This window comes from Carcharhinus amblyrhynchos, chromosome 5 (assembly GCF_965287045.1).
Source record: "Carcharhinus amblyrhynchos chromosome 5, sCarAmb.v2.hapA, whole genome shotgun sequence".
Classification (NCBI taxonomy): domain Eukaryota; kingdom Metazoa; phylum Chordata; class Chondrichthyes; order Carcharhiniformes; family Carcharhinidae; genus Carcharhinus; species Carcharhinus amblyrhynchos.
Window position 1 is genome coordinate 4,787,186 of NC_137328.1, and position 23,744 is coordinate 4,810,929.

At 46.0% G+C, this 23,744-nt stretch overlaps 1 protein-coding gene across 10 annotated transcripts in view; it reads right to left on the reverse strand.

Annotated features, from left to right (window-relative positions):
- The window catches only part of trpm3 (transient receptor potential cation channel, subfamily M, member 3), a 262,662-nt gene that overhangs the window by 74,028 nt on the left and 164,890 nt on the right, over positions 1-23,744 (reverse strand). For all 10 annotated transcript variants that reach the window (XM_080188382.1, XM_080188380.1, XM_080188381.1 and 7 more), the window contains exons 6-8: positions 22,021-22,192; positions 13,727-13,901; positions 8,010-8,133 (exon numbers count right to left, since the gene is read on the reverse strand). In XM_080188382.1, coding sequence (XP_080044508.1) covers positions 8,010-8,133; positions 13,727-13,901; positions 22,021-22,192 — 471 coding nt within the window. The remainder of the gene's footprint in view (positions 1-8,009; positions 8,134-13,726; positions 13,902-22,020; positions 22,193-23,744) is intronic.

Here is a 23,744-nt window from a genome sequence, read left to right on the forward strand (position 1 = left end):
GCAGGCTCCACACAATGACCCATGCTGGGAATCGAACCCGGATCCCTGGTGCTGTGAGGCAGCAGTGCTAACCACTGTGCTGCAATAGCTCTTTGAAGGTACTCCAATTAATGGCACCCCCCTACCTTATCCTCAAACCCTCGCCAGATTTCTTTCCTTCAGGTATTTATCCAATTCCAGTTTGGACAGTTACTGTTGCGTACGCTCCGACCATTCTTTCAGGTGGCACATTCCAGACCGAAGCAAGTTGCCGTGTAAAACATTTTCTCCTCGTTTTACATCTGACTCTTTTGCCAATTACCTTAAATTAAGGTGATTAACTCAGGGCAGCACTTTAACTCACTCCTGTAGAAGTTATCATCTAATTGAGTCATTTTCTTCATGAAGCTGAATGTGCCATTGGTAGTATTAACCTTTAAACAGCGTTATCTACCAAACTTCAAAAGAGCAAAGAATTATACCATTGCATCAGTCCCATGGCAAGATACTAACTAAACTCTTCATCTAGAGTAACATCTGTCTTGAGTGCTTCTTATCTGACTGCTTTGCAAGTCATCAAAGAATCCCTTTAGTGCAGAAGGAAGCCATTTGGCCCCATCGAATCTGCACTGACCACAATCCCACCCATAGCCCCCATGCATTTACCCTAGCTGGTCTCCCTGACACTAAGTCAAGGGTGGCATAGTGGCACAGTGGTTAGCACCACTGCCTCACAGCACCAGGGATCCGGGTTTGATTATCGGCTTGGGTGACTGTGCAGAGTTTGCACACTCTCCCCGTGTCTGTGTGGGTTCTCTCCGGGTGCTCCCGTTTCCTCTCACAGTCCGAAAGACGTGCTGGTTAGGTATATTAGCCATGCGAAATTCTCCCTCAGTGTACCCAAACAGTGCCGAAGTGTGGCCATAGGGGATTTTCACAGTAACGGCATTGCAGTGTTAATGTAAGCCTGCTTGTGACTAATAGAAAATAAAAAGGGGCAATTTAGCATTGCCAATCCAACTAACCCACACATTTTTGGATTGTTGGAGGAAACCCAAGCAGACACGGGGAGAATGTGCAGGCTCCGCACAGACAGTGCCCAACGCTGGAATCAAACTCAGGTCCCTGGCGCTTTGGGGCAGCAGCACTAACCACTGTGCTACTGTGCCACCCCTGACTGTTCTTGAAAGTTATTTATGCACAGGATATTTTGAGGTTTGAGGTGGTTCGGTTCCAAATTGAATTTTGAGGTTTGTGTGTGCATACATCAGGAATTCTTCATTCTGTCAGAGAAACCCACTGAGGTTTTTTGGATAAGGTTAAGTTTACAACAAAGTGCATCAGTGTCAGATTTAACCCCCTTGATGTCACACGCACAAAATATAAACAGTCACTTCGACTGGTATTTTATCAAATTAATCTCAAGTGGATCATTAGTGATCACCGAATCTTGTGGATATTCATTTTCAAATTAAAGGTTGCTTTATTCAAATAGCATCTGAAGCTTATGACTAAGAATTAAGGAGATTTTCCAAGGAGCTTTCTTTAGAACAAAAACAAGAATTAGTCTGGTATGTCACACTGCGGGGTGCAATGCATGTTGAGTGTGAGTACAGTAAGAAGTCTCACAATGCCAGGTTAAAATCCCCAACAGGTTTATTCAGTAACACAAGCTTTCGTAGCACTGCCCCTTCATCAGGTGAGTGAACTCTGGAGCAGCACTCCGAAAACTCGTGCTACCAAATAAATCTGTGGGATTTTAACCTAGTGTTGTGAGACTTCTTACTGTGCCCGTCCCAGTCCAATGCCAGCATCTCCCCATCACTGAATGTGAGAGACACAGACTCACCCAGCAGAGGTTGATTGCTGTTACAAATCTCTACATAACAAAAGTGCATCATTTGATCCAACATTTTGTTGTGTGTTCCATACAAGCCTTGCCCCGCTCCATCAGCCACTCCTTCTATCTCCTTCTCCTATGTGCTTTTGGCAAGGTCTCCCCACTCTGAGTAAAAGAAGATTTCCCCTGAATTCCCTACTGGATTTATTACCTTATATTTATGGTCCCAAGTTTTGGACTGTCACCCATAGAAACAACTCTGTGCCTTCCCATTCGAATCACTTTGTAATTCTAAAGACCTCTCTCAGAATCAGAGAGAATGGCAAACAATTGGGTTAGATCGAGAGTAGAAGTTCAGGAGTAAGTACAGATAGAGAGAAAGAAAGATGGCTGAGTATGGACAATAGAAATGTCTTATCCTGGGAAGAATTGAAGGAGAGTACAAACAGAAGAGGAAAAATGGGATGGGTAGGGAACATTGGATCGTGGACTGAGGGAAGCTTGAAGAAAACCAGACAAGAAGCAAGATGGTGCCACTAAGTTTATAATGGTGATGAAAGAACAAAAACTATCGCTTGTAAGGAGAGTGAAAATAGAAAAAAGACCTTTGGTAGGAACTCTTCCTGGAAGATATATCTTCATGCTCAGGGAGAATTGGTTCATGATTTCTTTGGAATTACATTGAGGGCGGAACGGTGGCATAGCATAGTCACCCGAGGCCAGAATTGGCTATGTGTGGAGGTTGCAAGTTGTCCCTGTGTCTGTGTGGGTTTCCTCCGGGTGCTCCGGTTTCCTCTCTCAGTCCAAAGATGTGCGGATTAGGTGGATTGGCCATGCTAAATTGCCCCTTGGTGTCAGCGGGGCTAATGAGGGTAAATGCGTGGGATTATAGGGTAATGGGAATAGGACGTGGATGAGACTGTGGTCGGTGTAGACTTGATGGACCGAATGGCCTTCTTCTGTACTGTAGGGTTTCTACGCTTCTACAGAGAGGAGTAAACGAGCATAAACCAGTTTATGGGATCACAATATGTGGACAATCCTCCTCCTGCCCCCTTGACTTAGAGGAACCATTCGTGGATAAGTTATGCTCAATCTTGTTGAGATTTGATTTCATTCTCTTTTTAATTTGATCATACATTGGGCACCACTAACATCATAGTAATACAGGAACAGGATCAGGCCATTCAGCCCATCGAGCCTGTTCTGCTATTCAATAAGATCATGGCTGATTTGTAACCCAACTTTGTCCCATATCCCTTAACATCAAGAGTCTATCAACGTCAGATTTAAAAATAACAATGGATTTAACATCAATATCCCTTTGGAGAAGAAGGCTCCAAACTTCTACTTTTGTGTAGAAGTGTTTCCTCACTGTGCCTCTCAAAGGTCCGGCTCCAATATGTAGACTATGGCCCCAAGTCCTAGGCTCCAGAACCCATGGAAATAGTTTCTCCCTATCGACCTTCTTGGTTCCCCTAATGCCTTGAAAACTTTGATCGAATCAACCCTTAACTTGCCAAACGCAGCATTTATTGCCCATCCACAGGTGCCCTCCAGAAGATGGTGGTAAACAACCTTCCTGAGCCACTGAGGACCATGACAGTTGCGAGCGATTCCTCCGATAGCTGCCCATTTCCCGCCCACTTGGAGTTAATGTATTTGAGCTGGGCGTTTACAAAACATACAAAGACAGGGCTTTTTAATGATTTTTTTATGAAGAAAAGATGCACGCTAATAATCATGATTAAATAATAAAGACATTAACATTCAACGCCCATATAATCGCAGCAAATAATACAACACAGCATTCAAATCATAAAATACACTGGCAAACATGCAGAACAGAAGCAAAACAGATTAACTTATAAAAAAGTAATTATTCAAATGTATAATACACAAAACAGAGATGTAAACACTGGGGTTTTAGGCATGATTATCAAGTAAAGTGACAGAGACAATATGGCTCCCTGTACACCTCTGATTTCCTTTATGCTACCATTATTTGCCTTGCCTTCAGCAACTTGTATCCTAAGCTCCAAAATTCTCTCTGTAAGTCTCACTACCATTCTTTCATTCTTTAGAAAACTCCTTATTACCCATCTCTTTGACCATGCTTTTGGTCATTTCTCCCTAATATCTCCCGATCCCTGCAAGAAACTACAAAAGGTCATGAATGTAGCCCAGTCCATCTCGCAAACCAGCCTCCCATCCATTGACTCAATCTACACTTCCTGCTGCCTCGGCAAAGCAGCCAGCATAATCAAGGACCTCACGCACCCCGGATATTCACTCTTCCGCCTTCTTCTGTCGGGAAGAAGTTTCAAACATCTGAGGTCACGGTGTTGTTGTTGTTTGTTCATCGTCATCGATGAGGACCTCGACACCATTCGTCATTTTGAGGCTGGTTGCGGTGTGTCCGAAGATCAGGCCAATTCGGGCATGGAATGTCCTGGCACATATTGGACAGCCGCGTACCGACTGTGAGGTCACGTACCAACCGAATCAAGAACAGCTTCTTCCCTGCTGCTGTCAGACTTTTGAATGGACCTACCTCACACTACGTTGATACTTCTCTACACCCTAACTATGACTGTAACACTACATTCTGCACTCTCTCCTGTCCTTCTCTATGAATGGTATGCTTTGTCTGTATAGCGCACAAGAAACAATACTTTTCACTGTATACTAATACAAGTGACAATAATCAGATCAAATGATGCGGTTGGTGCAGGACTGATAGGATAGAATTCTACCTTGCATTGAAAGAACTAAGCATAAAATATGGACTTTCAATCATAATTGAGAGCGTTAAGGGTGACACAGTGGCACAGTGGTTAGCATTGCTGCCTCACAGCGTCAGGGATCTGGGTTCAATTCCCGGACTGGGTCACTGTGCGGAGTTTTCGTATTCTCCTGTGTCTGCGTGGGGTTGCTCCGGTTTCCTCCCACAGTCCAAGGATGTGTAGGTTAGATAGATTGGCCATGCTAAATTGCCCCATACGGCAGAATTTTCCCATCCTGCCTGCCTTGGGAATTGTAGCGAGTGGGGGAAGGGGGGCTGGAGGGCTGGAATATGCGGGAAGGGGGAGGGTTTGGACCATCCAAAGGTCCTTTGACCTTCGGTGGGATTTTCTGGTCTTAGGATGGAGGGAACCCGGAAAATCCTGACCCCTAGTGTCACAAGATGTGTAGGTTGGGGCGATTAGCCATGGTAAATATATGGGGTTACAGGGATAGGGCAAGGGAAGAGGGCCTGGGTAAGATACTCCGTCAGAGAGTCAGTGCAGACTCAATAGGCCAAATGCTCCTTCTGCATGGTAAGCATTCTATGATTCTCTCTTTATTGCATCATCTCTTGCTCTCACCATGTAAGTGTTCTAGGCTCTGTAAAGATTTTGAAGGTGATTATTTTTTCACAAAATCAAAATTAGTCAATATTTTGTTTCGTGGGGAAGGGGTGATGGATGTGGGAGTAGGGCGCGGGGCAGTGAGGTGTGAGTGACTCATGAAAAATGCACTTGCAATTATAACGGAAATCTTGTCCTGTTGGCTGGATGCAAATTGACAAGACTGGGGTGTAAAGTGTTTATCTTGAGACAAAGAGTTAACTGTATTATAAATTCCCATCTTGGGGAGATTGATGGAAGAAAGCTGCTTTCAAGATTGCTTTGAATGACATTTCTCTACTTGACTGCTGTTCTATCAATAGACTCTTCCCCAGAAACTAGGCCACTTCAGATCTATGTCTGCCAGTGCTGCTCAACTTCAGGTGGATTCTTTGTTGCTATTGTATTTTAGTAGCCCCCCCACCACCGCCCCCCCCCCAACAAACCCACTCCCCTGCATCATCCCACCCCTCACTATCCCAGCTTCCTCCCTCAGTCCTCCCTCCACCCCACCTCCTCACTGCTGCAGACCAAGTCCGAATAACCCACTCAACACTTGTAACAATGAATTCTATTTGCAGCCTAATTAAGGACCCCACCCACCCCGGACATTCTCTCTTCCACCTTCTTCCTTCGGGAAAAAGATACAAAACTCTGCAGTCACATACCCACCGACTCAAGAACAGCTTCTTCCCTGTTGCCATCAGACTTCTGAATGGACCTACCTTGCATTAAGTTGATCTTTCTCTGCATCTTAGCGATGACTGTAACACTACATTCTGCACTCTCTCCTTTCCTTCTCTATGTATGGTATGCTTTGCCTGTATAGCGCACAAGAAACAATACCTTTCACTGAAGACTAATACATGTGACAATAATAAATCAAATCAAATTTTAAGAAGGTGCTGAGGTGATGACTGATTTTTAAAAAAAATCCAGTTTGCAAAGCAGAGGAGGAGACGCAGAATCTTTGTGGGAAAAAGTAATTGTTTTCCCTAAAAATCAAAGGGTTGAATACACTGATACTGCTTTTAATGGCTGAAGAATCTAGAGCAAGGGTTAGTCCCAATTTAAGAGATCAAGTCAAACCATTTAAGGCTAAGATGCAGAGATGCTGGCTTTGGATTGGGGTGGGCACAATAAGAAGTCTCACAACACCAGGTTAAAATCCAACAGGTTGGGGTGGCATGGTGGCAGAGTGGTTAGCACTGTGGTCTCACAGTGTCAGGGACCCAGGTTCCGTTCTGGCCTCAGGTCACTGACCCGAGTATGCACATTCTCCCCGTGTCTGCGTGGGTTTCCTGCGGGTGCTCTGGTTTCCTCCCATCATCAAAGATGAATGGGTTAGGCTGATTGGCCTTGCTAAATTGACCCTAATGTCAGGGGATTAGCAAATGTGTGGGGTTGTGAGAATATGGCCTGGGTGGGATTGTCATCTGCAGACTCAATGGGCTGAATGGCCTCCTTCTGCACTGTAGGGATCCTATGATTCTTTGAAATTTATTTGGGATCATGAATTTTTGGAGCGCTGCTCCTGAGTCCACTCACCTGATGCAGGAGCTGCGCTCCGAAAGCTCGTGATTCCAGACAAACCTGTTGGACTTTAACCTGGTGTTGTGAGACTTCTCACTATGGCCATTTAAGGCTAAGATGAGGAGAAATTTCTTCACTCAAGAGGGTTTTGATTCTTTGGAATTTTTTACCTCAAAGAGCTGTGGATGTCCAATCATTGCGTAAATAGAGAGCAATAAGATTGGGTTTCAGTAGGGAATGGATAACAAAGTGGAATTGGCTGAAAGATTAGTCTTGACCCTATTGAATGGTGGAGTGGACTTAAGGGACTAAAGGGCCAACTTCTTGCTCCAACTTCTAATGTGCTTTTATTTTTAACTATTTTGGAAAATAACAAAATCTAACAATGAGAAAGGGACTGATGTAGTTAAATCAACTGCCCTTCAAGGCACTGTGTGGAAGATCAATGATGACTCAGTTAGGAGACAGTTGTAGTTTCATCCTGAACATTGCTACATTGAAGATTTACCTGCGCGGAGGAAGAAAGCTGCCTACTCATCATAAACATACACCTCAAAACAGTGGAGAAAAATCCTGGTATTAGATTTTATTAAAAAAAAAGGCAATATTCTTCGACTTACTGGGCAACTTAAAAAGTGCATGAAACAAGTAACTCACCTTACCAAAAGAGTGCAAAGCAAGGATTTGTGTAATTCATTTTCCTTCTCAAACTACTGATAGAATGAATATTAAGACTAACAGTTAGCTATGTGACCATGTCAAGATAAGTGTTTAGCGGTTTAATTACACGGGGTTATGGGGATAGGACAGGTCGGGGAATGGGGGAGGGCCTGGGTAAGATGCTCTGTTGGAGGATCGGTACAGACTCGATGGGCCGAATGGCCTCCCTCTACAGTGTACGGGTTCTATGAACTCGCTGTGTGAAAAATAATCTCCGTATTTTCCTTTGGGTTCTTATCTTTTCCCCAAAAATGGCAGAGAGTCCCTGATTATAACTTCCCCCTTTTGCAAAAAAGTGGGTACTTGTCATGTGGGTTCCTGAAAGATAATAATATTCTGTGATTTGCACTGCGGGAGAATGTGGTTCACCAGGATGACTAATGTTCCTCCCTTCCCAACAAGCTTCATCTTGGGAAGAGCAAAATATTACGAGTAACTGGATTTTGGTAAAATCTCTGACCAGTTGGATTGTATCTGCAGTCTGTGTCCCTCCGTGTCTCTGCAGACTGCGCCCGATGTGGGACATCCAGCCGGGTTCCTTCACTCACCAGTTCCTTCTTTTTCATACACTCCATCAAAATGATAAAGAGGTGCTGGGCCTGCGTGCGGCTATAGTTGAAGGTCTTCTGGATGGTGACAAGCAGTTGGTCCCTCAAAGATTCATTGATGACCCTGAAGTGGACAAGAGAGAAAGAACGGCACCTTTAGAAATACACAAGAGGCGAGGGATAGACCGAGGTGAGGCACCTAGGAACTGGATGAGGCCATTCAGCCCCTCAAACCTGTTCAGCCCTGCAATTCGATTGTGGAACAGTATGGAATAGAAGGGGACCATTTGACCCAGCCAGTCTGTGCTGATATTTTCACAGGGCAATCCAGATAGTCCCACTAACACCCATATCCCAGCAAATGCTTTCTCCCTGTCAAATTTGAACACCAGTTCCTTCTCTTGAATCCGTGTCCATCACCTTAATTGGGCAGTGAGTTCCAAATCCTAACCATGAGTTGGGCTAAAAAATAAAATCAGCTTGGGCTGAAGTGTTCTGGCTTAAACTGCATCTTATCTGACTCTGAGTTGTAACCCAGAACTAAATATTTATCAATCTGAGGTCAAGAATTTTCATTTGACACCCCTCATCATCCATCACTCTTGCCCCCCTCTCCAACGCAGTAACAACCCCCAACCTCAGCACCATTTTGTCTAACCTTTACCCAAAGTGCTGGAGTTAAAAAGGAAGGTTATTTCTTCCAGCCAGAGAAATGGTAAAGTCAGTTTTGGTTTGTTTCCATTCTGGGACCCGGGTTCAATTCCAGCCTCGGGTCATCGTCTGTGTGGAGTTTGCACATTCTCCCCGTGTCTGCGTGGGTTTCCTCTGGGTGCTCCGGTTTCCTCCCACAGTCTAAAGATACGCAGGTTAGGTTGATTGGCCGTGCTAAATTGCCCCATAGTGTCGGGGGATTAGCAGGGTTAGTACATGGGATGACAGGGATAGGGTCTGGGTGGGATTGTTGTCGGTGCAGGCTCGATGGGCCAAATGGCCTCTTTCTGCATGGTAGGGATTCTATTATTCTATTGCTAAGCAGTTAAAATATCACCATATTCATAAAAGATTTGGACAATGCCTCCAAGGAGAGAACTTTGGAATGAAAACAGAATGAAAGCGGGTTTACTCATTGAGCCAAGACATTTTTAAAAATACTTCCAGTTAGGCTTAAATCAGACAAGACATTAAAAAGCCCACTGATTCCCATTATCTAGACAGATAGAAATTATAACCATCAGTCTGCGTAATCAAAGCTTGCATCTGATTACACACATCACAACACTGTACCGAGATTGTCACATAACATGAAAAATTATCTGATTGGCTTACTGTTGAAACATGTTGATTCATGGAAACATTCAACAGTGAGACAAAGCTAAAGAAAAAAAGAGCTAATAAAGCTGATACTTCAGCAATGAGAAATCTGGACCAAACTCACCTCTTGCTGATAACCTATTCCCAGGTTTCCCCCAAGTCTGAGTCATCACTTGCTAAAATCAAAAGAAGCATTTCCCTTTCTCTTTAGCACCTTTCAATGTTGAACCCTCAGCCTTGCCAATCGCGCCGTTCCAGAAGTCCCAGCAATGGGGCGGGAGAAGCAATGGCCTGGTAGCGTAATCGCTAGACTATTAATCCAGAAACTCAGCTAATATTCTGGGGACCCGGGTTCGAATCCCGCCAAGGCAAATAGTGACATCTGAATTTAATAAAAAATATCTGGAATTAAGAATCTACTGATGACAATGAAACCATTGTCGGAAAAACCCATCTGGTTCACTAATGTCCTTTAGGGAAGGAAATCTGCCGTCCTTACCCGGTCTGGCCTACATGTGGCTCCAGAGCCACAGCAATGGGGTTGACTCTCAGCCGCCCTCTGAATAAGGGCAACTAGGGATGGGCAATAAATGCTGGCCCAGCCAGTAACACCCATGTCCCGCAAATGAATATAAGAAAACCTCATTGCAACTATTGGACACTAAAACCCATCACTCTCGGGACCTGATTCTCTCAAATATTCACTTGCTGTGTCACCAACTTGAAATATAAACTTTTGTAGGTTGAATTTTATCAGTTTCGCTGGGCAGGATCCCATAAGTTGAGAAAGCTAAAGCCATAGTCACCAATGGTGGAGAAATTTGGTCAGAGGTTAAGAATCCTGCAGCCAGAAACTCACTACCTGATTCCCCAAAGCCTGCCCACCATCTACAAGTCAGCAGTATGATGGAATACTCCCCATTTGCCTGGATGAGTGCATCTCCAACAACACTCAAGAAGCTCAACACCATCCAGGATAAAGCTTGATTGCAACCTCATCCACAAACATTCACCACTTCCACTACCATTGCACAATAGCAGCAGTGTGTACCATCTATGAGATGTAGCACAGGAACTCAAAAAGGTTCCTTAGGCAGCACCTTCCACAGCCATGACTGTTACCATCTAGAAGGACAAGGGCAGCAAAAACATGAGAACGCCACCATCTAAAGGTTCCCCTCCAAGTCACTCACCATCTGACTTGGAAATGTCTCACTGTTCCTTTACTGTCGCTGGGTCAAAATCCTGGAACTCCCTAACAGCACTGTGGGTGTAGCTACACCAGAGTGACTGCAGCAATTCAAGACACCAGCTCACCACCATCTTCTCAAGGGCAATTAGGGATGGGCAATAAATGCTGGCCTAGCCAGCGATGCCCACATCACATGAATGAATTTTTAAAAGTCAGGGATGGTAAAGCCTCCAGTATTGGGGGAGCGCTGAGATATCAGAGGGTTGTAGGGCTGGGAGAGCCTCTCAGCGCCAGGGACCCTGGTTCAATCCTGGTCTTGGGTCACTGTCTGTGTGGCATTTGCACACTCTCCCCATGTCTGCGTGGGTTTCCTTCGGGTGCTCCGGTTTCCTCCCACACTCCAAAGATGTGCGGGTTAGGTTGATTGGCTATGCTAAATTACCCTTTAGTGTCAGGGGAATTAGCAAGGTAAATATGTGAGGTTACGGGGATAGGGCCTGGGTGGTTTTTGACACAAGACTTGATGGGCTGAATGGCCTCCTTCTACACTGTAAGGATTCTATGATTCCAAGAGGAGTTACAGAGTGGGAAGGCAGTAGGGCTGAAGGGGATAAGTCTTATTTTTAAATGCCCCCTCTCCCCACGTGGTTTCAGTAAAAATTGGCACCAGAATTATTAGCCTAAACTGCTCCCATGGGATTGGGTGCAAGGTCAACTTTGCACTCTATTAGATATTACTCTGCACGGACCCAGTCGGTTAGAATTAATTCCCATTCTTTCACTTCAAAACCTGAATTTAAATCTAGTCAGAATAGTGAGACGGAAGTCTTTGACAGCTGAAACGATTCTGTATTAATGAGGTGAACAGAGAGCAGAAAGCAGGCTATAATATGACACTGATTGGGTGGTAAATTGACAGGCTGTCTCATATAGTTACGGCTCTAAGGAATTCTCGACTCTAGTTAGCTGGGTCATTGAGTCTGTTCAAGTCTGAGACTGGTAGATTGACAGGATAGCTCTCAATTCTCCTGAAAAATGAGGTTTGGAGTGGTGACCTGGTCTTTGAAATTATGTGAGGTTTCTATTGTCCAGAGGAAATGCTTCCTCCTGTGGAGAAGAGCATAAACTAGAGGGTGTTGATGTAAGCTAGTCACCAAGTCGCAGTAGCAGACAGTATAGTCGGAGGGCTTGATACTGTTGCAAATAGCGAGAGTCCAGCTAGTGGTGTTGCCTTGCCCGGTGCCGAGGTGGGATCTAGAGGTCATGGTCCTACTGATGACATAGGTAGAACGAGGAAAGAGGTTCTACAGAGAGAATATGGGGTGCTGGCACTAAATAAAACAACAGAACCTCAAAGAGGTTATGATTGCTGGCTTAATACCTGAGATACGTGAAAGTTGACATTGGGTACCTAACTTCAGGGAGTTGTGGACTAGATGTGGGCGGAGTGGGTTCCAGATCGTGGGTACTGGCACCAGTACTGGGGAAAGTGGGCCTGTACCTTTGGGATGGTCTACATCTCAACCATGCTGGGACCTGTGCTCTTGTGAAGCAGATTACTAGGCCAGTAGAGAGGGCTTTAAACTAAATAGTGTGGGGGCAAGGCCTCCAATGTGGGTATGAGTACCCTCAGCCCCTCATGGTGAATCTTCTGTTGATCTTCTGCTTGCTGCTGTGAATGTCTGAGTGCTCTGAACCTCAACCATTCCCTCCTAGTTACTGAACTCTGACCTCTTTCCATTCTGTCGCCACCCACCAAAGCTCACTCTGTTTCTCGTTCACTCTTCCATGGGGCACGACTGTCACCGGGCCAGCAATTTGATTACTCAATCCCCTTCCTCGATTGCTGGAGGGACTCCTGTCAGCACAGCCTTCTGCTGCAAGCTTCTGGAATCAGACAACCAGAACCCTATCCATCTGGCCCACGCCCGGCAGGAAAGCTGGGAGAGCAGCGGTGGGGGGGCGGGGGGGGGGGGGGGGGTAGGAAGGGAGGGGGGTCAAAACAATTTGGGAATGTGTCCACATACCCCGGATTTCACAGTTCTACCTTGCTGCAAACACTCCCTCCCATTCAGTCCCTGTGAATATACAGGGTCCCAGCTCTGTTGTGGTACGGGTGCCGTTCCTGCACATTCATGTCGGAATTTCCTGGTCTGGCCGAAGTCAGCGGACATTTGAAAGGCTCGTCACATCCGCTGCTGGGGAATCTGCTGTGGCGGAGTCGGAAAATCCCGGTCTAGGTGCTGAGCCTTTGAACCGTGACCGTGAATTATAAAACCACGCTCTTCAACACATCAGCAGTTTTGTCATTTGTTTTTTTTTCCCTGGATCAGCCGTTGTATCTCATAGCATTCAATCCTGGTTTCCTTTAATATCCCTCTTTATACGCGCAGGGGTGGGTTTTCTGCAAACTAAAGGGATATGTCCAAGTCTTGTGCCTTTTCTAAATTACCAAGGAGCTTGGGGAACTAATAAAAACATAGGAAATAGGAGCAGAAAGAGGCCATTCAGCCCTTCAAGCCTACTCCGCCATTCATTATGATCATGGCTGATCATCCAACTCAATATCCTGATCCTGCCTCTCTCCCCACATCCTTTGATTCCCTTTGCCCAAGTGCTACACCTAACCACTTGTTGAAAATGTTCAATATTTTGGCCTTAATTACTTTGTGGTAGCAAATTCCACAGGCTGGTCACTCTCTGGCTGAAAAAAATTTCCCCTCATCTCTGTTTTAAACCATCTACCCTGAATTCTCAGACTGTGACCCCTGGCTCTGGACTTCCCCACCATCAGGAACATCCTTCTTCCATCTATCCTGACTAGTCTTATTATAATTTTATGGGTTTCTATGAGATTCCCTTCTCATTCTTCTGAACTCCAGTGAATGTAATCCTAACCGACTCAATCTCTCCTCATGTGTCAGTCCCACCATCCCAGGAATCAGTCTGTTAGTTCCCTGGGAATGCCTCGACCAATCATGATCTACATGTTGACCAATCAGCGTCTTTTCTCATGCAGTATTAATTGTTGTGATCATTTGAAATTTGGTATTCTTGTGTTTGTCCTGATGAGTGCAAGATGAAAAACTTCAGCAACATGTCCCTCTTTTCAACAATATTTAATAGGTGACTGCACCTCTTTTCGTTCAAGTGAGTATCGAATGCCCCAGATTTCACAGTTTAAGTTGAAAGCTGTTGCTTTCTTGGTTCTTACCCTCCATCCTCCGAGTACTTGTGAGCGAAGGCAAGGATATCTGAAGCCCGCCCACTGCCATCGCAGACCACCACCGGCACGGGAGGGGTGTCTCGCAGATACTCCAACACAATGGAGATGACGTTGGGCCCCCCTTCCACAATGAGGGCCACCACTGGAACGCCCTGTCCAATCCCTGGGGAGAGACATCGAGAGGCAAGGTCAAAGAGCCAAAGTGCAATCAACTGTCCATCACATAGTAACGTCAAACTGGGAGTGTCTGCTCGGGCTCCGCAGTTGGCACACTCACCTTCGAGGCAGCAGGTTAGCAATGAGCATCAACCTCTAGGCTGAAACTCCTAGCGCTTACCCGGGGAGTGTTATAGTGCTGTGGCGATGCTGCAATCTCAGATAAGATGTTAAACCAAGGTGCTGTTTACCCTCTTAGGTGGATGCAAGCTATTCTACAGCACATGTTCAAAGCGAGGCAGGGGAGATCTTCCTGGTGTTTTGGCTAATATTTGTCTCTCCGCCATAAATGAATAGATTATCACGTTGCTGTTTATGGGATCTTGCTTTGCACAAATCGGCTAATGGATTTCCTGCATTGCAACAATGGCTACACTTCTGTTTATTCATTCATTCGTGGGACATGGGTGTCGCTGGCTGGGCCAGCATTTTTTGCCCATGCCTAGCTGCCCCTTGAGAAGGTGGTGGTGAGCTGCCTTCTTGAATCATTGCAGGTTGACCCACAGATAGGGAGGGGATTCCAGGATTTTGACCCAGTGACAGTGAAAGAACAATGATATATTTCCACAGGGTGGTGGGAGCTTGGAGGGGAATTTAATTTTGATTGGCTGTGAGCTTTGGGGTCAGCTCACATCATTATATCCAGTGATAGAACATCCAATCAATGTTATCAGCAGTCTTACCATTCGGGTCGCAGGTATTTTCAGCAATACACAAGTTCTGTGCTATGAAATTTGGCTGAGGTACTGTAACTGGTTTATTGACTATTGGGGAGGATTTTCCCATCTTGCCCGCCATGGGAATCGTCGTGGGTGGGGAGCGCGGACCACGGAAAGGTCCGTTGACCTCGGGTGGGGTTTTCTGGTTTTTGGGGCAAGCGCAGCAGGAAAATCCCACCCTACGTATCTGCTCAAACTGAGCAAATGACATGTCGTAGCCTCTTTATAAGGGAAGCTGAATCTGAACCAGCTCGACATTCTCGCTCGGGAGCTGTAGGAGTAACTTTCTGAACCCACACTGTGTCTGTGGGCACTCAGAAAAACTGTTCTTTCAATGGGATGATTCTGTGCTTCCAGTGGGAAGCGGCAATTGCCGGGATTATGGGATGGAGAGTGGCGACAAAAGCAGATTCGTATCCTTTATTTGCCGAGGGTTAGGTAAATGGACTCATAAGAATCAGTATGGTGCAGGAACAGCCATCCGGCCCATTGAGCCCATACCGACAACAATCCCAAGCCCTATCTTTGTAACCCCATGTATTTAACCTGCTGTTCCCTCTGACATTAAGGCGCAATTTAGCATGGCCAATCCACCTCGTTTGCACATGGTTGGAGTGTGGGAGGAAACCGGAGCACCCGGAGGAAACCCAAGCAGACACGGGGAGAATGTGCAAACTCCTCACAGACAGTGACCCGAGGCCGGAATTGAACCCGTGTCCCTGGTGCCGTGAGGCAGCAGTGCTAACCACTGTGCCAGCGTGTCACCCTTAATAAAGGTACAAGGCAGCTATTATCTAACTGAAAGGTGGAAGTGGCTGAAAGGCCATCTTCCTGTCCCTTTGTCTATTCGCACTGTCTGTGGGTTCCATTCCAACGTTGTGAATGGTTTGACACAGATGCTCGTAAAGTGCTTGTACTTTTTTTTTTAAGCTGAACTGGGAACGTGTCTAACTCGATAGAAATATCAAAAGCATTATTTAATTTGCAAACATTTTCAAAAGCACAGTTCTTAATCTTGAGACGGAAAATTAAATGACTTGCATTGATACAAGAGCTTGAAATAATCTTTCAATGTGGGAAGAATGGTTGTGAGTCTGTGCACAGCAAGATCCCACCAATATCGACGCAAGAATGACCAGATAATCTGTTTCAGTGACGTTGGTTGAGAGATAAACATTAGAAAAGAGGTAAGCGTGGATCCTTTTTCTTGGGCTCCAGAGAGGTGTAAATCCTTCCAATTATTGATTAAACCCTTCACTTCAGGGACAAATGAGATCCAATTAAGTTTGTTTTGTTTTATTGCCGTACTTCAGCAACAAACAAGTGAATTATAGAACCCAGGCCTGTCGATGCAAACAGAAATCAATGGACATATTACACTGTAGTCGGCTTGTCAATAACAGCAGGTCTATTGCATTAAAAAGCTTTCTCATCTCGCACAGAACAAGCTTGAATCAAAAAGCACATTCCATAATTCTCACCCTTAAAATAATAAAAGGTGATGTAAGTTTGTAAGCTGAAGTTATGAATGCTGTAAATTTCATTTAAAACTGCCTGAAATCCGCAATGCGTCCAAATGCATTTGAAGAACATGGTCATGTTAACTTCCTCAGTGGAAGAATCTTCACCTGATCCCTGATGTCTCTCTTCCCCATGTTGTACTCTATGCAATAACATGCATTTATATAGCACCTTTGACGTAATACTGTCCCAACATGCCTCGTAGGTGGAGAGGGAGCATGAGGGGCAGAGAGGGGGAATGAGAGGCGTAGAGGGAGAATAAGGCAGAGAGGGAGTGAGTGGCAGAGTGCGAGGCAGAGAGGGAGTGAGGGGCAGAGTGCGAGGCAGAGAGGGAGTGAGTGGCAGAGTGCGAGGCAGAGAGGCAGTGAGGGGCAGAGTGCGAGGCAGAGAGGGAGTGAGGGGCAGAGTGCGAGGCAGAGAGGGAGTGAGGGGCAGAGTGCGAGGCAGAGAGGGAGTGAGGGGCAGAGTGCGAGGCAGAGAGGGAGTGAGGGGCAGAGTGCGAGGCAGAGAGGGAGCGAGGGGCAGAGTGTGAGGCAGAGAGGGAGCGAGGGGCAGAGAGGGACCAAGGGGCAGGGTGCAAGGCAGAGGGGGAGTGAGGGGCAGAGAGGGACCGAGGGGCAGGGTGCAAGACAGAGGGGGAGTGAGGGGCAGACTACGAGGCAGCGAGGGGAAGAGTGCGAGGCAGACAGGGAGCGAGGGGCAGGGTGCAAGGCAGAGAGGGAGCCTGTCTCTCCAGGTTAGGTGGATTGGCCATGTTAAATTACCCCTTAGTGTTCCACGATGTGCAGGTTAGGTGGATTAAGCCATGGCAACCATGTGGAGTTACAGGAATAGGACAGGGGTGTGGGCCAGGGTAAGATGCTCTGATAGAGAGTTGGTGCAGACTTGATGGGCTGAATAGCCTCTTTTTGGATTGTAGGGATTCTATAATTCTTAAGATGCATATCTAGGTTCCTTTGAAATGTATATTTGCTTCAAATGTTTCACATTCTCAGCACTCTCTGGGGAAAGAAGTTTCTCCTGAGTCTCCTATTGAATTTATTAGTGATTATCTTATGGACGCCTCATTCCAGTCCAGTCCAAAAGTGTAAATATCTTCAATGATCTTATCAAACTCCTTGGCTGAGACATTTTGGATGATGGGATTTCCTGTCCCGCCATCGACACTGCCTGTCCTGCAGTAAATTCATCCTGCAATGGGCATTGAAAGGGAGAATGGTTTAATCCACCTAACCTGCACATCGTGGGAGGGACGTCAGCCCCTCACTCAGGGGGGAAGTCCCGCCTTAGAGGGTTGCTGGCCAATCTGATTTACTGGCAGCCTCTCCATTCTCCACAGTGACAGAAACTGCAGTGGACGCATGTGGAAACTCTTGAAGTTGATGGAGCCTAAGTCCTGGGAGTGCCCTGGACGGTGGGATTTTGGTGTCTCAGGGCTGGAAGGGTAGTGAAACTCTGGGGGTGGGGGGGATGGAGTTGGGGAGCGACGTGTTGGGGAAAGAGATTGGGGGTGGGTGCAGGATAAGGGGGAAGACCAAACAGCCTCTGGATCATGAGATCCAGAGTTAGATGGGGGCTTGCAGGTGCTTCCACTGCCCTTCCCGACTGAGGCCAAAACCCCATCACTTTCTGGCCTCTCCCACACCCGGGAAATCCTCCTGCCAGTCCAGGCAGGACATGAAGAATGAGGGGAGATCTCATTGAGACGTATAAGATGATGAATGGGATGGATAGGATAGAGGTGGAGAGACTCTTCCCGCTCAGAAAGGACAGTAGGACTAGGGGGCACAGCCTCAAGATAAAGGGGGGTGCGGTTTAGAACGGAGTTGAGGAAGAATTTCTTCACTCAAAGGGTGGTGAATCTCTGGAATTCTCTGCCCGTTGAAGTGGTGGAGGCTGCCTCGCTAAATATTTTTAAGACGCGGGTTGATGGGTTTTTGATAAGAGAGGGGATTAAGGGTTATGGGGAGAGGGCGGGAATGTGGAACTGAGCCACGACAGATCAGCCATGATCTTATTGAATGGCGGGGCAGGCTCGAAGGGCCAGATGGCCTACTCCTGCTCCTATTTCTTATTTCTTATGATCCTTAAGTGGTCAATAATTGGGTGCGTAAGGGCTTCAGAGAAGGGGGTGAAACAGAACTACTTTATTCAAAGAGAGAAAGTAGGGTGAACTGTGTGTTGGAATGAGATAGTGAGGCTCCAGTGCATCGGGTGTTGCCTTTCTTGGAATGAAAAGCTATGTAAACACATTGCAGTCACGCAGTAGGGTGGAGTCAGGAGTCACACATGGAGCAGTGCCTGGCCAATGATAGACTGACTTCCAGTGGAACGGCCAACAGGATGTTCTTGATGACTGTTGAACATCCCTTTGCATTCCCAGCCCCTTCATATATTCCCAGGCATAGGATGACAAAGGGAAGCCCACGAGTCACATGGGTTCATGGCTACAGCACTGCAAATTGGAAGTAAGGAAGAATTTATGTAGCGCCTTTCACAACTGTAGCTTGTCCCAAAGCACTTTACAGCAAATGGTTTGCTTTCTGAAGTGTTGTATTGCAGGGACAATTTGGCAGGCCCCAAAAATGTAGAACCAAGGGGCAGCGTTTAAAAATAAAAGCTCTCCCTTTCAAGGCAGAGCTGAGGAGGAAATTCCTTCTCTCGGAGCATCAACAGAGTTTGGAATTCTTTCTCCCAGAAAGCAGAGGGGGCTGGGTCATTGAATATGCCCAAGGCAAAGATAAACAGAGCTTTGATTGAAAAGGGAATCAAGAATAATGAGGGATAGGCAAGAAAGTGAATTAAGGCCACATCAGATCAGCCATGGTCTTGAACAATGGTGCAGGCTTGAGGAGCCGAATGGCCTACTCCCGCTCCGAGTTCTTCTGTTTTTAAACTGCAATGTGATAAATGACCAGACAATTAGTCTAAACTGATGCTGGTCTAGGTATCGGTAAGAGTATCAGGCAGCCCTCCCAGTTACTCCTGAATTAATAAAATCTTAGAATCCTACAGTGCCGGAGGAGGCCACTCCATAAGACATAGGAACAGAATTAGGCCACTCGGCCCATCGAGTCCGCTTCGCCATTCAATCATGGCTGATATTTTTCTCATCCCCATTCTCCTGCCTTTTCCCCATAACCCCTGATCCCCTTATTAAGAACCTATCTGTCTCTGTCTTAAAGACACTCAATGACCTGGCCTCCACTGCCTTCTGCGGCAAAGAGTTCCACAGATTTGGCCCATCGAATCTGCACCGGCCACAGTCCCACCCAGGCCCTATCCCCATAAGCCCATGCATTTACCCTAGCTAGTCCCCCTGACACTAGGGGAAATTTGGCATGGCCAATCCACCTGACCCACATATCTTTGGGCTATGGGAGGAAACCGGAGCACCTGGAGAATCATAGAACCCTACAGTACAGAATGAGGCCATTCGGCCCCTCAAGTCTGCACTGACAACAATCCCACCCAGGCCTTCTTACCCTGTGTAGTTCCCCTGCTAGTCCCTCTAACCTATCACATCCCAGGACACAAAGGGTTAATTTAACACGTCCAATCAACCTAACCCGCACACCTTTGGAATATGGGAGGAAACCGGAGCACTCGGAGGAAACCCACGCAGACACGGGGAGAACATGCAAACTCTGCACACACAGTGACCCAAGCTGAGAATCGAATCCATGTTCCTGGTGCTGTGAGGCAACAGTGCTAACCACTGTGCCACCCCGAATAGAAACATAGAAACTCGAAGGAGGAGGCCATTCAGCCCTTCCAGCCTACTCCATCATTCATTTTGGTCACGGCTGTTCATCAAATTCAATATCCTGATCCCATGTTCCCCGACCCACACCCGCCCCCCACCGCCCCCCCCCCCGCCCCCCCAATCACTTGAGTCCCAAGAACACAACATTTTGGCCTCAACTATAGAAACTAGAAAATAGAATTTGTCAATGAATCTTTTATAGCCAGAGTAGAGAGTCTGGGTCTTGGTTTAACATTTCATCCAAAAGACAGGATTGGTGACAGTGCAGCACTCCCTCAGTATGGCACTGGCAGCATCAGACTGGATTTTCAGCTCAAGTCCCTGATCAAACTTTTAGACAAACACGTTATTTACTGAATTGCTGTATATTCATTTATAATCCTTCTAGAGTCTACAAAATTTCAGCATGGTGGCCATTCAACCCATCATGATATGCTGACCTTCTGAAAGATTAGTCCCTGTTATTTCCCCATTGCTCTTCAATACCTCCCCCTCTAAGTATTTATCTAATTTCCTTTTGTAAGTTATTACTGAATCTGTTTTTGACACAGATGAGACACAAGTCAGAGAGCAAAGTTTCTTTTATTATGTCACCTCTGCTTCAGTTGCCGATTAGCTTCAATCTGTGTTCCCAGTTTGCAGACTGTTGCATCAATATCCAACCTACGGTCTGTAACATAGCGGCTCCGCAATGCACCCGAGTGCTGATTCAATTTGGACCCCAACTCAGCTCAATATAACCTGCCCACAGAGTTAAACGACTACACAGTTTTACACTGGCCTTCTAAGCCCCAGACTGCAGAATATAGATGATCTGTCAAAGTAGATGAGGACCAATACTGATGTGGACAAGGAGGTCAAATGAAGGTTTCAGGGATTCAATTATATCATAACTGCCCTGTGATGGCAACACAGCAATGCTTAACAAGATAGAACTTAAAGGGACATAACCTTTTGATTGAGGGTGGCGTAGAGAAATTGCCACTAGATCAGTAATTACCTCAGACTGAAGTTTTGCATTGGGCATGGGTTCAAATCCCAGTTGGTGAAATTTAAGCTAAAAATCTGGAAAGGGAAACTATTTTCAGTAATGGTGACCGAGACATCTATCATTGACTGTTGTAAAAACTCATCTGGCTCACTCACGTCCTCCAGGGAAGGGAATCTGTTGTCTTACACAGCCTGGTCTACATATGACTCCAGAACCACAGCAATGTGGTTAACGCTCAACTACTGTCCGAGATGGCCCAGCAAGCCACTCAGTTCAAGGGCAATTAGGGATGGGCAATAAACATTGGCTTTGTCAATGATGCCCCCATCCTAATGAGAATAAATAATAAAACATCATGCCTGCACTTTGCAGTGCCAGTCACCTTAATGATGACACTTCCCACAATGTTTACAACAGTAGATCATGATCAAATAATATTCAATGAGGAAACAGTATGAAATATTTAATGTGAAATCATTTTCTAAAGAGTTCCCATTGAAAGAATCAAACCTGGGTTCCCAGAGCATTACCCTGGGTCAATAGTTTACTAGTCCAGTGACAATATCACTGCCTCCCCATAATTGGAGGGTGGTAGAGATCTTGGAGGGTTCTTGGGCTGTAAGAGGCGACAGGGATAGGGAGGGAGGTGAAGCCATGGTGAAAACATGAATGATCAGTGCGTCAGTTTTAACCATCAGCACAACTTTGAAGAGCTTTGGAATGCAACAACCTCAGGCTAAAGGGACGATCCTTTAAAACAGAGGAGGAGGAATTTCTTCAGCCAGAGAGTGGTGAATCTGTGGAACTCTTTGCCGCAGGAGGCTGTGGAGGCCAGGTCATTGAGTGTGTTTAAGACAGAGATAGATAGGTTCTTGATTAATAAGGGGATCAGGGCTTATGGGGAAAAGGCAGGAGAATGGGGATGAGAAAAATATCAGCCGGGATTGAATGGTAGAGCAAACTTGATGGGCCGAATAGCCTAATTCTACTCCTATGTCTTATGGTCAATGGTCTAACAGCTTCTGCGAGAGAGGTTTCTGAAAATTTATCTTCTTTTTGAGGTACTCACTGGTGTTGATCTTCTGCAGGGAGATGTGCTTCTCCAGTTGCCTTCTCAGCTTCACCTCTGCTCCATATTTTCCTGTCGTGCCATTGTCTGCCAGTATGAAATGTGAATGCATGCTATTCAGCACTGTCAGCTTGCTCAAGGGGTTGGACATTGTTTGGTACGGTCGGACCACCTGTGTGAAGACAAGTTAACCAACAACAACTTGCGTTTACTCAGCGCCTCCAACACGGTGTTCCACAAGAACGTTACCGAACAAGATGTGTCACTGAGGCGCATGAGGGGGACATTAACTTAGATGCTCAATAGCTTGGGTCAGAGAGGTAGGTTTCTCAGAAATGTCTTAAATGGCAAAGAGAGCAGTTGAGAGGAAGAGAGGTTCAGGGAGGGAAGGCCAGAGATCAACCCAGGCATCTGAAGGTACGGCCAACAATATCGGAACAACTAAAATGGGGAATGCTCAAGAGTTTAAAATTTTAAGTTTATTTATTATTGTCACAAATAGGCTTACATTAACACTGCAATGAAGTTACTGTGAAAATTCTCTAGTCGTCACATTCCGGCGCCTGTTCGGGCACACTGAGGGAGAATTTAGCATGGCCAATGCACCCTAACCAGCACATCTTTCAGACTGTGGGGGGAAACCGGAGCATCCGGAGGAAACCCAAACAGACATGGGGAGAATGTGCAGACCCCGCACAGACAGTAATCCAAGCCGGGAATTGGACTCAGGTCCCTGGTGCTGGCATCTCATAGTGGTATGGAGAATATAGAGGTATTGTAAGTCCGATTATCCAGACTGTATAATCCAGAGTTCCGCCTCTACTTGTACTTGGCGTTATGACTAAGTTATCTGTTAATAATCGTAGAACAATGGCCAGCAGGATCTTTGTTAGAACATGGAAAATTAAACTGATGCATTATTCCACACTAACTGCTAAAGACTATATCTCAATGTAAATCAGGATTATGGTGATTTTATTGTAGCGAGACTGTGATTGTGTACGGGTATGACAAATTTACTGAAAGTAGTAATCCTCTGCTAGCAGAACAAGAACACAATAATTTTTTTACACCCCTGGATGCTTTGTTAGCTGATTTGGGTTAAGAGTCCATGACACCAAAGAATCCACACCAGTTGAATGTTTGGAAATGTGCAAAAATTTAATAAAACACTCAGGGTAATTTCAATGCAGCGAACTCTGTGATAGAATCATAGAACCCTACAGTGCAGAAGGAGGCCCATCAGGTCTGCACCAACCACAGTCCCATCCAGGCCCTATCCCCATAATCCTATGCATTTACCCTAGCTAGTCCCCCTGACATTAATGGACAATTTAGCATGGCCAATCCATCTAACCCGCACATCTTTGGAATGTGGGAGGAAACCGGAGTAACCCACGCAGACATGGGGAGAAAATGGGGAATGCTCAAGAGTTTTAAAGTATAAGTTTATTTACTATTGTCACAAGTAGGTTTAACATTATAATGAAGTTACTGTGAAAATCCCCTAGTCGTCACACTCCAGCGCCTATTCGAGTACACTGAGGGAGAATTTAGCGTGGCCAATGCACCTGAACCAGCACATCTTTCGGACTGTGGGAGGAAACCGGAGCATCTGAGGAGGCCGGAATTTAACATGAGTCCCTGGCGCTGAGGCAGCAGTGCTAACCACTGTGCCACCATGCCACCCTTTGTTAAAAAAATGTTTTAAAAAGTTAATTCAG